The sequence below is a fragment of the Xenopus tropicalis genome, chromosome 1 (genome assembly GCF_000004195.4).
Source record: "Xenopus tropicalis strain Nigerian chromosome 1, UCB_Xtro_10.0, whole genome shotgun sequence".
Taxonomy (NCBI): domain Eukaryota; kingdom Metazoa; phylum Chordata; class Amphibia; order Anura; family Pipidae; genus Xenopus; species Xenopus tropicalis.
The window spans coordinates 141840441-141858374 of record NC_030677.2 but is presented as its reverse complement, the minus strand read 5'-3'; the positions used below and the strand labels follow the sequence as shown (position 1 = coordinate 141858374).

Genomic DNA, 17934 nt, shown 5'->3' with positions numbered 1-17934 from the left:
TCTTCATCAGGACATTTGGCCAGTGGACTGGGGGGGGTGGAATTTTGGTTGTAAGTTGAAATTATTGGCCGGCATGTCGGTTTCAGTTATGTTAATCTTTTCTAGTGAAGTTTTTAATGAAAAAACATTAAAAGCCTTTAGATTGTAATTCCTGGCAGGCAGGACCTCGTTAGCTAATGTATTAATTTGTTTAGAATGCATGTACCAATATGGACAGCTCTGTGGAAAATGCTGGTGCTTTATAAATTAATTTAGTAATAATAATGATTTGCCATACCACATGTTCCCGGATGTCCAGGCTGTTCACTAACCATGGTGAGACTTGGACTAAACTTATAGTCATATAATGACTAATGGCTAATATTACACAGTTTTTATATATTTATAACCACCTTATGAGATAAGGAAGTCCTAATCAAATGTTGAACCAGATAAGGAGGCCTAAATACACATAGTCTGAAGAACCTATGAACTTAGGGCTCTGGCACACGGGGGAGATTAGTCGCCCGCGACAAAACTCCCTGTTCGCAGGCGACTAATCTCCCCGAGTTGCCATGACCCGCCATCCCACCGGCGAACATGTAAGTCGCCAACGGGATGGCACACGCGGCGGCGCGATTTCCCGAAATCTTTTTCGGCGATTTCCTGAAATCGCGCCGCCGTGTCTGCCATCCCGCCGGCGACTTACATGTTCGCCGGTGGGATGGCAGGGGTAGGCAACTCGGGGAGATTAGTCGCCCGCGAACAGGGAGTTTTGCCGCGGGAGCGACTAATCTCCCTGTGTGCCAGAGCCCTAAAGAATCTGAGTTGGCTAAAGTGACTTGAGTAGGTGAGAGGGCAAATACACTTCAGATCAAGGCCAGGGGGGTAGCCAGAAGAGGCAAGTACTTAGGAATCAACAATGGGGGCTTTCTATAGTTCCCACTCCTAGGCAATGCATGATGGGAATGACCAAGAAAACTCCCGCTCATCGCTGGTGCACATTGCATTACTACTCTTCAATACCGACCCACTCTGATCAGCCCCCTGTCTGTGTCAACCCCCCCACTCGTCACTCGATCATTTGGTTCACCACTGCTACAGTGAATCAAATGGGGGAAGGCAAAAAATAGAAATGCAGATTAATGTATTGTTGTAAGCAGAGTGTAGGGGGAAAAACCCTGCACATAATTAGGAATCAACAGAGGAATTATACTGCACAGAACCAAGGGTGGGTAGAAAGTCATCAGCACTGCCGTAAACTATTATTGGCAGGGATTACAGGCAAGTGAAATAGAGCCATGAAGGTAGCTAGTACGCTATAGTGAATTAGGGCTGAGTGGAAGGACATAGGTATTTCCAAATGAACTAAAGGCTTTACAGTTGATAGTAAATGCTTTGAAAGGATCTGGACTGGGGATTTTAATTGGGGTGAGTTAAGTGTGAGCAAACCTTAACATGATTAAGGGAGATGTTTTGCCATCCCTGGTAAAGTTCTGCCTGCGGGGAGTTTGTTGACTTGCCTTATGGCTAAAATGACTAGGATTGGTGGGAGGAAAATTATTGTTAAAAGTTGGTAGGCAGAAATTGATGGGAAGGTAATTATTATACAATTGCAGGTATAAGAGGTGGGCGGGACCTTTAAATTCCAATCAAGGGCCCTGTTTTTCATTTTTTTTCCAATGCCAGGTTCAGCAATACCAGACTTTATAAACAAACACTTGTATTGCCAAAAATTAAAATAATACAGTATGCAGCTCTTTAGTATTTTACAGGATGTCTGTAGGAGTCTCACACTGTGGTACCCACCACAGTGATATACAATATCTCAAAAACAGTTTGACTGTTGCAGTCATATAGCCACATCCTGCCAGCTTTCTAAGAGAACATCAAAGAGATGGTCTTTATTCATATAGTGTGTGATTCTGTATTTTGAACTACATCTAATGGAATGATTTTTAGACTTTTTATACTTGGGTATACAGGTATGGGACCTGTTATCCAGAATGCTTCAGACCTGGGGTTTTCCAGATAAGGGGTCTTTCCATAATTCAGACCTCCTACCCTAAGGGGCTGATTTACTAATCCACGAATCCGAATGAGAAAAATTCGGATTGGAAAACGAACATTTTGCGACTTTTTCGTATTTTTTGTGATTTTTTTCGTCGCCGTTACGACTTTCCCGTAAATTGTCGCGACTTTTTCGTAACTGGTAGGACTTGCGCGAATTGTCGCAACTTTTTCATAACCATAACAAATTTCGGGAATTGTCGCAACTTTTTCATTGCCATTATGCCTTTGGAGAATTGTTGCGACTTTTTCATTGCCATTATGCCTTTGGAGAATTGTCGCGACTTTTTCATTGCCATTATGCCTTTGGAGAATTGTCGCGACTTTTTCATTGCTATTACGACTTTCGCGAATTGTCGCAACTTTCGTATTGAGAGCTCGAAAAAGTCGCAACAATTTGCGAAAAAGTCGCAAAGTACCGATCATTATGAAAAAAACGCATTCGGACGCTTTTTGGACGTTCGTGGATTAGTAAATGTGCCCCTAAGTCTACTAAAAAAAGTATTTAAACAGTAATTAACCTAATAGGATTGTTTTCCTCCAATAAGGGTTAATTATATCTTAGTTGGGATCAAGTACAAGGTACAGTTTTATTATTACAGAGAAAAAGGAAACCTATGGGAGATGGCCTCTCCGTAATTTAGAACTTTCTGGATAATGGGTTTCCGGATAAGGGGTCCGATACCTGTATTAATCATAGCAGGGCTTACTATATGTCATTGGCCCTAGCTCTCAATGTAATAACATTTGATTAAAAGAATCAGGGGCCTATTTACTATGTATGTATGTATGTATGTATAATTTTATTTATAAAGCGCTACTTATGTACGCAGCGCTGTACAGTAGAATACATTAATACAAACAGGGGTTTAATAAGATAAAAGATAAATACAAAGTATAACAATAAATACAAGATACAGTTACAGTTGCAATAAGTTAAGAGTCAAAGACATAAGAGGATGGAGGTCCCTGCCCCGTAGAGCTTACAATCTATATGGGAGGGTAACTTACAGACACAAATAGGCAAATATAAGTGCTGTAGGTCACAGTGGGTGACACTACAATATAAGTGCTAGTTCCCAGATCAGGTGCTGGGCGAGTGCTCCAAAAGGTAGTCTTTTAGTTTGGTTTTAAAAAGACTGGGGGAGGATTCTCTCTGGAGGAAATCAGGGAGGGCATTCCCAATGTAAGGGGCAGCAAGGCAGAAGGGTTTAAGGCGGGAAACCGCAGTAGTAGTGGGGGGCGCAACCAAACGGTTGCTCTGCGAGGAACGAAGGAGTCGGCCAGGAACGTACGGAGACACAAGGGAAGAGATGTAGTGGGGAGCAGAGGAATGGAGGGCTTTGAAGGTTAAGAGAAGAACTTTGTAGGATATTCTTTGTTTAATAGGAAGCCACGATAGGGACTTTAGCAGGGGAAAGGCCTGAACTCTCCTGGATGAGAGGAGGAGAATTCTGGCAGCAGTATTTAATATAGACTGTAGGGGGGAAAGATGGGAGTTAGGGAGGCCGGTTAATAGCAGGTTGCAGTAGTCAAGTCGGGATAGGATGAGAGCATGCATGAGCAGCCTGGCTGTTGCAGTAGAGAGACAGGGACGGATTTTAGCAATATTGCGTAAGAAAAAGTGACAGGTTTTGACAGTGGAGTTAATGTGGTTAGAAAAGGAGAGACTAGAGTCAAAGATCACCCCCAAACAACGCGCTGAATCGACAGGGTTGATGAGGGTGCCATCAATAGAGATAGAAAAGGGGGGGGTTAGGACCAGGCTTAGGCGGAAAGATCATTAGTTCAGTTTTTGTTAGGTTCAGTTGTAGGTTTCAGTATGTAAAACAAAATTCACAAAAAATAACTATGTGAAAAGCTGGGTAAAATAGAAGGCAAATGCATCAAAGTGTACTATTTTACGCTGTCCAAACATTAGATTTTATTTCTGGTGAAAGTCGCTCTAAGAAATACTGCCATTTTTTTTACTCTGTAAAGTCCGGTGATGTTTGGCCAATTTTGTTGCTGTTTTTTACACTGCATAATAAATCTGCCCCTACATTTAAGTCTAGGGCTTGATTTATTCAATTGGAATGATGTGATTTTCCCAACTATAATGGAACATTTATTACTCTTCAATATAGAACTAGAGATCCTATTCCACATGGCATAAATGTAAATTCTACTTAGGGAACAACCTTAGAGCAACATAATAAAAGGAGAAACTAAAACCCATACAGCAATATAATGTAAATGTCATGCACAGTTTTCTCCACCTCTCCTTATCGGGTTCCCTGTTCTTCCCAACAGTTGCAGGATCTGCACCTACCTATAGTTACACCATTTAAGTGGTATTTTCCTTTTTGGATTATAGAAAAATGCTGTTTGATTACCAGTGCTGGGGCAATGTTGTTGTCCCCTTTTCTGTGTAATAATTATGGGGTCCAGACTGAAAAATACTTCAAATTAAGTCTTTACAACTCAATTTTTGGGTACATCCTGGACAGAGCTGAGGACAAGGTATGGCAGACTCTGATGTCTTTGAAAGAGGGTAGGTTAGGGGCAGGACAGAAAAGGATATTTGGAAAGGTTCATTTCATTACGGAGGAGCACCCAGAACTAAAAATTCACCAGTTTCCTACAGCTGTGAAGGGAGAAATTTAAACTGGAAACATATTTAAAGTAATTTCTAATGCTAGAAAATTGTCTGTAAATTATATTTGTATACTATTGTTGTCATTTCCCCTTTTTATTTTTAATGGGAATATTAAAATGGAATTAAACACCCCAAAAGTGAATAAAAAAAAAATGTTTTTTGCTATTTTTTTCTAGTTCTCCAGATATTAGCAGTAGTGATGAGCGAATCTGTACCATTAAAATTAGCGAAAGGGTGAAAACTTTGCAAAGCACGGGTGTCACGGGACTTTTTTGTCACGACTGCTCCCATTTTTTTTTGCTGCACACTAATTTTCGCAAAACAGTTCGCCAATGGTGAGATGTGGAAATTCGCCGCAAATCCATGCCTGGTGACTTATCTTTAGAAAAAAGCGTTCCTGAATTACTGCTCCATTCAATTGACAAATGCAGGCGATGTCTTCAAATACTACTCTACTTAGTTCTCTGCCTCCTCATCAACTTTTTTCAATTTTAAAGCTGACAAGAGAACTGTGCAGACAAGTGTATGGAGATGATGCTTGCATTAGTCATTTAACCCTCTAGAGGCCTAATGCAGCACCTTAGTTCTTAGGTGGTAGTGATTTTAATGTTTGGGGAGGCTAGGGGTAATGGCACAAAAGGAGATTTCTAGTGTTTTGACAACCTCCAGCATTTTCTCAGTTTGTGAGATGGGGACAAAATGCTAGAACTCCCTGCTGATCAAAGTAAATAGGAATTGCTGCAACTAACAGTACCTTATGGCTTTGTATTTTCGCATCCATCACTTGTTGCTGGTGTGACAAGGCATATAATTTGTAATGCATAGTTAGAGTTATGGAAAAGAGTAACAAGAAGGGATGCTTAGTATAATAACATTAGGAAAGTAATGAAAGGAGAGATAGCCTTCAGACAGTGAAATGTAAACAGTTAGGTCTTGTTTTTGTATTCCTTTACTCTGCAAAGCGTTGCAAGGAATGATGGTGCTTTTAACAATAATAGTTATTCAGTTAGTTTGCTTTTAATCCAGATCTGTTAGCATACAAACTAATCAATGCTTTTTATGTTTTTATATTTAAGTTCATAACAAATGTAATGCTTTATTCTTCTTCTTATTCTTCTGCTTATTATATTCTTCTTTTTCTTATTGTTAACAACTATTTTTAAAATATTAATAATAAAGCTTTACATTTGTTGTGAACTAAAACATAAAAAATACAAGGAAGGGATTAGTTAGTATGCAAAATAACAAGTCAAGAAGAAAATCAAACTAACTGAACAGTTATGTCCCATGTGGCCCCCCTTCGCTGGCTGACTAAGAGCTTAGAGGGCTGAAAACAGGATATAGTGTTTTGGCTATTATGTTAGACATCTGCTCACCCCAGCCTTTATAGATTACATTTTTGGCTAACTAACTACATTAGAAACATTTTTATGCACAGCCTATCTATTAACCCAGGTTTATTTTTACACTGAACTGTTCTTTTAAGTGGAATGAATAATTAATATACTCCTCTATTTTCCATTACAGTGTTACTGACTCTTTTCAGCTTCACATACTGTAAGACTCAATTGTTCTCCCTGACCTCTACCTGCTTTACCTTCTCCCATATGACCCTTACTACAATCCAGAAGGGACAAGCCTAAAGACAGACAGTAGTACAACATTAACAAAGGATCAACCCTCTATATTTTTTCAATTCTAGTACACAGATGTTGGCAAAGGTATTCCATAGATCCCTAGAATTTACGGTGTGTTTAGGTTGATAACACATAGGACTGATTCTTGGCCTGCGGAAAAATGCATGCTGAGAATCAGCCCTTGCGCTGGCATCAACCTTCTACTTTGCCTACACCTGGAACCATTGTGTCCACCCTGGAGCAGGCACATGTGGCGGATATCTGCAAATAAATGCAATAGTTTGCTTTTCAGAAACAATATATGCCACCTATACTTGCACCTGGGCCGACACAATGGTTACAGGTGCCAGCGTTGGGGCTGATTCTTGGTGTTTTTCAGCAGGCCTAGTATCAGCCCCATGTGGCATCAGCCTTAATGCATACCACATAGTGGATGACTCCATTCCAAGTGTTAAACAATACTCATTTGGAATGAGTATGTAACAATACAAACACATGCAATAGCAGAGATAATTAATTGTACAGAGCTGCAGATTATTTTGGCGCTTTATAAATATGTGATGATAATAAGAATAGATGATGTATAACTAATCTTAGACATTTACAAGGTGAAAGTGCAGCCATTCAACAGTGAATATTGAAACTCAAAATATTAGAGGTCTAATGCAGCATTTGTGCCTTACTTTAACTGCTTTACTCAATAACGGACCATGCAGCAATGTAGAGCTTGGCCAAGTAGTATTTGTGCCCTGCCTGCTCCCCCCGCTCGCTCACTCCCTCTCAAGCTTGCCAACTACATACCGCCACTGCTTGGCCCGAAATGGCCTGACCCCAACTACTCACTCAGCAATGTACAGAGCAGCTGTGTGACTGTAACATTCATTCATTGAATGGAAGATCTCTACTACTTTAGAGATATTCTCACAGATTTACATCAGAACCTATAGTGCTTATTTTTGGCTTGCAGAGAGCCATCACTGGACATATATAAAATACATAAGCTGCAGTCACCCCAAGGAGGGGGACAGCTTTGGTCCTTTTGGTCCCTGTAACTTTTCTTAATTGCCCCCCTAGAAATTGCTTAATTTCAAAACTTGAATTCGGTTATATAGAAGTCAACTGATATATAGTTATAGCTGACAAAAGGTTTCCTATATGTTACTTCTTGATCTTGGAGAAATAGTAGCAGGTTTAGAACGTACATCCTTAAGTTTATGTTAAAGTCTGCAATAAATGTTATCAGTGTGTAAATCAACAATAGCACAATAATACACAGCTGTGTCTGTCGGCCTCAGGCTGTTGATTGTTAATCTGGTACTTGAGGAATCTGTAACTACATTAAATCTCTCAAAGCCTTTAGCTCTGTTATCACAATATGATGATTTTCGAAGAATATACTGCAAATTACTATTAGGGTATTGCCTGTACCAGTAGAGACAGGGATAAGACATGCTGGTTGTGTAGGTACAAGTGATGGTTTGGGCTTCATTTTGTTTTCCTGTCTCTGATTGAGGCTGTTCAAGAGAATCCCCCCATACTGAACCTATATAAAAAAAAAAAAAACATTAAAATGTTTGCAAATTTGTCTGCACATTTACATGGACCGAGTGATCAGAATACCTACCTTCCCATAAACAAATCATGATAACTGATATGACTTTCATTGTGATCTTCCCCAATCCCCACACAGGCGTGCAAATATTTTCACTTACTTTTGCTGAAGATAATATACTGCAGATTGAAAATAGATTTATATTGCTCATCCTATCAGAAGAGCTGAATATTGTTACAGGAATCATGTGATAACACTTCCATTATTGGCCAGTAATATGAAGAACATAGGGGCACACCCTCCACAGCTCGAGTTAACTATAACAGTGCTGTCAAACTTCAGTTGAAATAGAAGTAGATGTGCCACAGTACATTTAAAGAAACAATTATAAAAATGGTAAATAATAGTACACTGTACTATGATGCCTAAAATAGGGTGCAGATAGAGTACATTCTGTTGGGAAAAGCCATTGCTCAAATACAATAAACACTCAATAGTGCTCTCTGGTTTCCAGCCAGGAAAAATATTAAGAGTGATGAGAAATTTAAACAGGTAGGAATCCTGGCATCCTATAGAGATACCTGTAACTTGATACATCCTCCTTCTACCAGTTTTATGCATGTTATGGTGGTTTTTTAGAGAGGCGTGGAACTATTCCCACAAAACTAGTCAGGAGTCCAATACAAAGGTAACAGACAGCTTTATATCGTTTCTACTAACCAACAGAGAGCTGTAGGTTCTACTAATAGTATATTTATTTAAAGGTTTTAATTTGTATTTCTGTTACATTACAACAACAATAAAACATTTATTGGTTCCTCAATCTATATGTGTATGCAGGGCTGGATTTTTAAATTCGGACCCCCTATGCCAGCCACAACTGACACCACCTGACCAGCAACCCAATACATAAAGCACTGGCATGTGATTAAACTCAGCCACCCTAGGCCAGCAGCAAATGACACCACCTGACCAGCAATTGTACCTCCGCTACCGCTCATATGTGCCCATCTGCTCCTTAGTTTTTTTTTCTATCTGCCACTGAGGATGCGTGGGGAATCAATGAGCTGTCTAATTCTCCAGCTCCAAGTCATCTAGCAAATGTGGCTAGGAGGCATGCCACCCCTAATTTTCTGCCACCCTAGGCTGGGCCTTTATAGCCTTCCCACAAATCCAGACCTGTGTGGGAGGTCATACCAATCTTGCCTTTCAGGGCAACCCACTAGTCTTCGGGCTTGCACCATATCACAAAGTCACTATGTTGCAAGCAAGCACTTCTGATGCTATTTAATGCCTGATTTTGGTTCTTACCATATTCCAGTTTACTGGTTCCTTTTTATTTTGATCGACACCTGCCATGACCTGTCCATGTATTATGAGCATAGACTCCCATTTGTTACCATGCTACTGGACTTAATCTTTATAGAAATATAATTAATTTTATGCAGATGAATGAGTTTTTTCTGGTATAAAATGACCTCTGGTATAAAATAGTCCTCTTAGTGCATTGGTAGCCCCAAGGCTGCAAAGGTTTATAGTGGTGAGGTTGAAACTAGATCAAAGGACCAATAGCTTCAAGTGGGAATAATTCTAAAAGACCTGTTCTTATATTACTCTGAATAACTTCTGTACAGCAAGCCTTATATTTTCACGCAAGCGTTTCTCTGCAGGTTTTTTAACCTAACATCCCCATCTAGTGATCAAATGACAACTCAACTTTTAACTTTGGCAGCTGCCTACAAAACTGGCAATAACTAACAGATAATTTTCCACAGTTCTTTATATCTTTCCTAAATAGTGCTGTATGGAAGATTTTTATTTACTTTAACATGGGTCAGCATACAACAACAAAAACTGGGTGAGCAATATAATAAATGATACATATGAAAAGGAAGATGAGTAAATTCTAATTTCAAGGCAGCCAATATATCTTTTATACTAGTTTGCTATGGTTATTAAAGGGCAACTCCACCCAAAATCAGATTTTTTTTGCAGGCACGGGAAGAAATTTTGGTACCTTTTCTTTTTTTGAATAATGTACTTATTCTACTAGAACAATGCAATTATATTCACTTATTGTATTCATATATGTATTTCTTTTGTTTGCGATTACACACAAAAAAGCTGGTTAAAAATAATAAATCCAATCTTATTTCAAGCAGGACTGGACAAATTTCTGGGCTTATTTATCAATTTTTGAGTTTGTGAATTCGAGTTTGTTTCTCTATATTGAATAAACTCACATAGCAAATGCTCACTTATTTATTCATGTGGTAAACTTGTTTCACCTTCTATCACCTTTTAGAAATTGTTAGAAATCTTTGTTACTCACCTGAATTTGTCTGAATTATCTGTGTGCACCACACTGAACATGGAGAAAAGAAAGAAAAGCAAAGAACTATCTAAGAAGGGGAGACAGGAGATTGTTGGAAAGCATAGTCAATCTAAAGGCTATAGGTTCTTAATGTTCCTTAGTCAAATTTATGTAATGCGATAATGAAGTTTGAGGCCAATGCCACTGTAGTCATTCTGCTTGGACATGAATGCAACAGAAAATTGCTTCAGTGATGAGTGAAACTGCCCTGTTTTGCATAAAAATTTACAAAACTTTAGAAAAATGCAGTGGAGTCAAAGGGCTTTTGTCTGTGTTTTTTTCTCTTGTCAAATGCATTGGAGTCCATGTGAGTCTTTTTTTATATGCATTTATATTGTGGTAAATGCCAATGGGCTTTTCCCCATGTTCTTCCTATTTAAAAAAAAAAAACATAAAGAAATTCTGGATTTTTTCTGGTGCAAATTATTGTAGTTTTTGGTTCAGTCACCAGGAGGCGCTTGTGGTAAGGGGGATACCCCAGGATATGATATATATATAACATTGGTACAGTGAGTCACTTCCTCTTTAACTGAGGAGGAGAACAAGTGAATGAAGCCAAGGAGCCTGAGGCCCGATACATCAGCCAGGTACCAATAAGAAGTAGTAGGTTATTGAGTGACAGGTCAGATTTGTGGAGTTCGCTGGATGGTCGGATGGGACCAGCATCCTGGCGGTACCTCGCCCAGCTAGCGACCCAGTGGAAGAGGGACTAGGCAAAGTAGTGCTTAGTGTGCCTTGAACACAAGGCTGACTCCTGTGCTGAACGCCTGTAAGAAGGTACAGGGCCCCTGAAGAGAAGAAAGGAGCAGGAGAGTTGGCATCAGGCTGGGGCCCAGTGGCCAGGGACACCTTATGCTGGTTGTAATGTTTATTGGGGAATTTGTGTGGTGACGGTTACTTGAGAAGTTATACTGGAGAGTGTAAATAAAGTGTTAATTTGTGAAACTCCTGTTTATTTAGTACTAAAGTGTTACAAGTTCCCTGGAGTGTGATGGTGGTTGGAGTGCTAATAGGCCAAGAGGTTAAGGAACACCATGTTACACACTGCCATATGAATTTATACAGAATTGACATGTGTTAGGCCATACCAAACTTGCCATTCAGTGCAACCCACCGATGTCATGAAGTTTGCGCCATGTCACAACGTCACTATGTTGGCCAGTATTTTCCAGTCAGCAATAATAATGTTTGGGGCCAATAGAATAAACAAGCTATTGGTTGAGTGAATAGCACCTTTTCTCTAGAAAATATGCCAATGCTATCCATTGCTACACACCATTCTGCAGTGCAGAAAGGTGTTTTTTGGGCCTGTGCTTATATGCAGGCTGTGGCACTGCCCCGTGTGGCAGTAGCCTAAAAAAAAGTCATGGGCATGTTAAGTCCCTTATCATTGAAGAGATTTAGCATGGAAAGTATAATTTCAAAAGCAGTTACAGTTGCACAACCTGATTTCTCCACAGATTTACAGCATAGCATTTTGACCCTTTTTGCAGTTACAACTTTATTGACCACCATCTTGTATAGTCCTCTTACAAACATCTTGTGATATTGTGTTCATCAGCTTTGTGTTCATAGAGGACTAATCGAAACATTAGGAAACCCCACATCCTGCTCTACTAGGAATGTTTCTTTACAGCTGTGCAACATATTTAACCAGTGTGGAAATCAGTAACAGCACAATAATACATAGCCATGTCACTCAGCTCCAAGCTTGTTATGGTCATCCTTGTACTGGAGGTGTCAACTACTGCATCAAATCTGTCAAAGCCCTCGGCTTGTTTGCGGGTACAGGCTGCAGATGTGCCTGGTCTCCGGAGAATAAACTGCAGAGGACTATTGGGGTACTGTCTATACCAGTAGAGACAAGGGTAGGAGCTGCTGGAACTGTAGGTACACACAAGGATATTTTCTTGACCTTCTTTTCCCCTTTGCGAATTAGGTTGTTCAACTGAATCTCCCCTCACTGGCTCTAAGAGAAAGCAACACAAACTTAGATTTGTTTAGAATTTAGTCTAGTACAGAGATCACAGACAGCTTTACCTACCTGCCCTTATACAGATAACAATGAATATTGTGATTTTGCACAACATCACAACTGTATACTGACACATTACTACAATATACAGTGAATACACCTGTCTGTCTTTTCCAACTGAAGCATACAGTGTTCACACTTATAAATGCACTGTTGGTTTGTGGGTACAGATCACGTGGTTCCATCGCAGGGATTATGCACAAAAAGCACTCACACCTAATAACACAGCAGTTAGTAAACATAACATTATTAGTCACTAGAAATATTCATTGCTTAAACAGAATGATCTAAGGGCACAGGAAAGTGGTAGTATGCTCAATGGAGAAAGACATTCATCAACTGCAATAAGCAAGCACTCTCACATTTTAATAATTATCATCATGACAACAATCAATCTTTTTTTTTTCACCTGGACTATCTGTTGTGGGTGTACCTGTACCAAAGCCAAAATGTGCCTATCCTATATTTTGTTTGTCTTTTACAATTTTTTTCATTTTAAAAAAAGTCAACATATGGATATTAGTGTTTTATATCTGTATGTATTCATAAATTATTTATCCTCAAGGAACATCGGTATATTTAACCATACATTAGCCAGTATTATAAATACAGTAACATATAAGACATTTAGAAAAGTGATATTGCACTTGCAGATAGATGTCTGTTTGCTAGTTTTGCTAGTATTGTGGTTGCTATGTTATGTGCTGACAATATAAAATAACTTTTGCTGTGTCTTAGTGATACAGACACTGAACTGACAGTTATTTTTATTTCTTAAAAAGGACAATGAGACAAAGACATGTTGAAACAACAGTGATAATTGGATGGTGAGGAATCTGCCTTATGCAAAAGAACCTATTATTTTACAAAAGAAAAGAAAAAGTATGACCATAAAGATGCACCTCCCCATCTTGGATGTCTAAGACAAAGTTCCTCATTAAAATATATTCAGTGTAGATAAAATCCACAACATGTGGACAGAAAAATTTAAAAAATAAAATATGTTAAAATTATCAAACCAGCGCAGGGTTGCCTGGTAAGGGGGATACAACTCCCAAGAGAGAAAAAAACTCAGTAAACAATTGCGCTACTGGGTTGTAACACACGTGGAATGCTGGATTATATAGTAGATTACTGAACCACTATAACTCAAATATCACTATCTAAAAAAGTGGCTAAAAGATCCTGCCATCAATGTGTGAAATCACACCAAATCAAACCCACACACATTCCATACAGTGACCCAATACCATGCTCACCAGGAATGGGTCTCAGTGGCAAGAAATGAGTCAAACCTGCCCCTCATGCACATATGAACAACTCCCCAGTGCCTAGTACCTTCAAAGAAAAGCTCCCCATCAGGTAAATAATAAAAAAGAGAGAGACCCTGCCTGATTTGAAACTAAAAAGCACCAACGCGCATTTCACCCCTTACATTGGGGCTTTATTTTATTTTATTGCCTGTGGGAATAGCATGAAATAGGCAGCACAACTGATTTCCATACAAACCCTTTCATGTGATGGACCTTTAAAATAAACACACTTCTTTTCTGTTCTGCCTGTTCCTCAGTGCCAGCTTCCTCCCTAAAACCTACTTTTTGATCCTGCTGGAGTCAAGGCCTTGAAAAAATACAAGGGAAACTTGGGGTTCATTTGCAGAAATTTGAGTTTTATCCATATTTGTTAATGTGATTTTCTGGTGTGAGATGAACATTGCAGGATTATCAATAGGCCCATTAGAGCATTGGTAGCTCTCTTTTATAGGGCTGCAAGGTTTTTACTGTCCAGTTGAAGTAAGAACTAAGAGCAGAGTAGAAAGCACTAAGTGGAAATGATCCCAAAACCCCAGTGCTTGCATTGCTCTAAATAATTTCTGTACAGCAGGGCATAATATCTTTCCCCACAAGTATTTTTCTGCATGTTTTTTTAACCTAGCATCCCCATCTAGTGATCAAATGACAATTCTTAACTTTGGCAGCTGTCTACAAAACTCCCCTTTTGTTCATAACCTTTAATAAAAAGCGTAGCACACTAAAGGCTTATTTACAATGCAAATATGTGCTTGTATCAATGCCATTCATTACATGTACAATGAATACTATTTATTACAGGCATTGCTTCTGTTAGCAACCTACATTCCCCCATAAATGTCATTATTGATGCTGTGTGGATTGGCACGCCATAAATTATGCCATTTCCAGTCTAAAAAATGTTAGCCACAACTTGCAAACAATTTGTGAAAATGTGCATGCACAATATTTGTATTTTGTAGCAAATGCACTGCTAGCAGCTTGTGGTGCACAATGACACTGGAATTTTGGGAAAAAAAACAAGGTGATATGTGTCTGCTTCAATTTGAAATGAATGACGTCTGCACTCTATCGTTTAGCTACACATTTGCTGCATCTATTTAAACAGGCTGCTGTGGGAATTCTGGAGTTACACCACTTTCAATAGAAGCACTGCGCATGATTTATCTAAATTAACTGACAGGGTGCATTGGTGCTTTGTTACAAAATGTGCATGTGAGGAAAGCAGCTGTAGATACAAGTACATTTTATGAATAGCACAGATTTGCATGACTGGCCAAAAGCTACACAACTGCAATAAGTAATATACAACATAATGCATTATACATATGAAAAAGAAAAGCAGTACATTCTAATTTAAGTGCAGCCAATTACAATAAAGGTCCAATAAATATGACAATATGTGCCTATGCCTTGGGCGCTCAACACCAAACATTCAACATTCAGGGCTATAGATTTGCTTTAAGCAGTAAAGGCTTGCACCTGGTTATTCTGATGCTGCTTTTGCACTCTTCTCCCTGTAAATTCTGCCCACCCCCCCAGCTACTTGCCTCCCCAACTGCTCCTGCACCTTAAGGGTGTTCTAGGGCTTCCCATCTTCCACATCTATATTTAGTGCTGCTGGATGCAAACACCATTATGAACAGTATAAGGCACAGTCACATTCTAGGCAAAGGTTTTGTATTTGCTTAGATTTGTGTGCTGAGCACGTCATATTTTAGCAGCCAGTAATAATTATGCTTTGTGTCATTGTTAGAAATAGGAAAGAGTAAAAGCTGGAATAGGGAGGAAAATATTATTTTCTTTAGAAATTGTGCCAGTCCTACTCAGCTCTTCCACTATACTGTAAATGGAAAATGAGTTAATTTTAAGTCATGTTGCTCGTGAGGTCCCATATCAATTAAGAAAATGAAGTGGGAATATATATTTATAAAAGCAGTTACAGTCAAACAGCCCCTACTCTATGAACAGTTTTACAACCAAGTGCATAGCTGTTTGACCCTTCCTCCACTTGAAACTTTATTGTACACCTTTTAGAGTATTCCTATTGCAAACCTCTCTCAATAATTTATTCACCAGCTGTGTTTTTGTAGAAGACTAAATCAAACCCCACATCCTGCTCTGATAGGAAAGTTTATTTACAGCTGCACAACATATTTAACCAATGTGGGAATCAGCAACAGCACAATAATACATAGCCGTGTCACTCAGCTCCAGACTTGTTATGGTCATCCTTGTACTGGAGGAGTCAGCCACCGCTTTAAATGTGTTAAAGCCCTGGGCTTGGTATGCACCACAAGCTCCAGATTTGCCAGGTCTCCGAAGAATAAACTGCAGAGGACTATTAGGGTACTGTCTGTACCAGAAGAGACAAGGGTAGGAGCTGCTGGAACTGTAGGTACACATAAGGATAATTTCTTGACCTTCTTTTCTCTTTTGTGAGGCAGGTTGTTCAACTGAATCGCTTTGTATGGGATCTAGGAGAGAACAACACAAACTTAGACTTGATTAAATTTCAGTTTAGTTAAAAGGTAACAGACAGCTTTGCCTACCTGCATAAATAAGAATAATCATGAATAATTTGAGTTTACATTGGCTCATTGTGACTGTATACAGTTAATACTCCTGTACTGCCTCTTCTGCCTGAAGCACACAATGGCAAGACTTATAAATGCACCATGGGGTTTCTGGGTACAGATCATGGGTTTCCGTAATACTAATTATGCACAAAAAGCACTTACGTCTAACGTCACATGGGGTTATTAACCATAGCTTTATTAGTCACAAAAAATACTTAATTTTATCAGTCACTGCCTAAGCACACTGTTATAGAAACATACAAAAGAGAGGTTAAAAACATTCTCACTGGAGGGTTATAGCCATTCTCTGCATTAGGTAAGCACTGGGTGCCAGTTTTTAATAGCAAGAAGATTATAAAAAAGCGCCAGAGGGTCTGCTCTAACATTAAAATATAAGTTCTATTTGTAAAAGAGTAATAAAATACAGACGGGTTGTTTGTTAAATTAGCCTACTGTGTGTTAATGTAATATGGTTTTTAGACTGTAAGCTCCACTGGGGCAGGGACTGATGTGATTGATGTATAATTTCTGTGAAGAACTGCAGAAATGTGTTGGTGCTATACAAATACCAGAAAATAAATAAAACAAACAAACAAACAAAAAAATGGTAATAGATCCTTGGAGGAAGGAATAAGCCGTGATCCAGAAAATACCAAGTATTACCTGAGGAATGAGGAATAGTAAAATGAATGGGAATACAGATATGGTAATCCTTATTCTTATCCAGAAAGCAATTATCTAGAAAACTCTGAATTGTGGAAGCCATCTCCCATAAAGTGCATTTTTGAGGGACAGTATAAAACCCTTTTCAACATGAGCTGAATGAATAAGGCATGTGTTGCACATACTTTTGGCTATTGTTTTAATTAAGACATATCTATAGATTCTTTTATTTCTGGCACTAAACAAGAATATAAAGCCAGTTTCACTTTAGTACATCCTGTCACTTTTTGTCCTACAGAGCCTTAAGGAGCTCATAAAACTAATTACCAGTCCAATGAGAAGCCCCTGATAATAAGCTACTCAAAGGCTGGATATTAAATAGATAGCTTTGAACAGATGGCCCTGTTTTTAATGAAAGGGGGGAAGGGTAAGGTCAGTGAAAATAGCCCAACTTTTAAATTAGTACTTTGGAATGAAAAGTCCTATTGCGCTAGTTTTCAGCAAAGGGGTTTTTAGGTGTATACTGTCTCTTTTAGAAAATAATTGTAATTTTTAAAAATAGTTATCCTCTTTGTAAAATTAAAACAATACCATGTACAGGTATGGGATCTATTATTGGGAGATTTGGACCCGGGGTTTTCCAGATAAGGGGTCTTTTTGTATTTGGGATCTCCATACCTTCACCCCCATATGTAATAAAAGGAACTAAATTTGCCCACGAGTAACCCATAACAACCAATAAGATGTTTGCTTTTAAACAGGTGACTAGTAAATGCTGCCTGCTGATTGGTTGCTATGGGTTACTGCTTCTGGGCAAACTTAGTGCCTTTTATTACATAACCCCCTTGGTCTGCTAAAAAAAATTATAAACATTATATAAATCCAATAGGATTGTTTTGCCACCAATATGGATTATGAAGCTTAGTTGGGATCAAGTGCAAGGAACTTTTTTTATTATTTCAGAGAAAAAGGAGGTAGTTAAAAAAAATATGCAACCTTTTTGATGTGACCATGACGTTTTTGAAGCGGCACATCCTATTTCGTGCTACTTATTTGACGTGACTGCAACTGTTTTGTTGTGACCACGACTTTTCCTC

The 17934-nt window shown here is 38.8% G+C and overlaps 1 protein-coding gene across 1 annotated transcript in view; it reads right to left on the bottom strand.

Annotated features, from left to right (window-relative positions):
• The window catches only part of LOC100486694 (immunoglobulin kappa light chain), a 73184-nt gene extending 56979 nt beyond the window's left edge, over window positions 1–16205 (bottom strand). The window contains exons 1-3 of the mRNA XM_031891382.1: window positions 16148–16205; window positions 15758–16072; window positions 4663–4669 (exon numbers count right to left, since the gene is read on the bottom strand). Coding sequence (XP_031747242.1) covers window positions 4663–4669; window positions 15758–16072; window positions 16148–16196 — 371 coding nt within the window. The 5' untranslated portion in view covers window positions 16197–16205. The remainder of the gene's footprint in view (window positions 1–4662; window positions 4670–15757; window positions 16073–16147) is intronic.
• Window positions 16206–17934: the final 1729 nt, after the last annotated feature.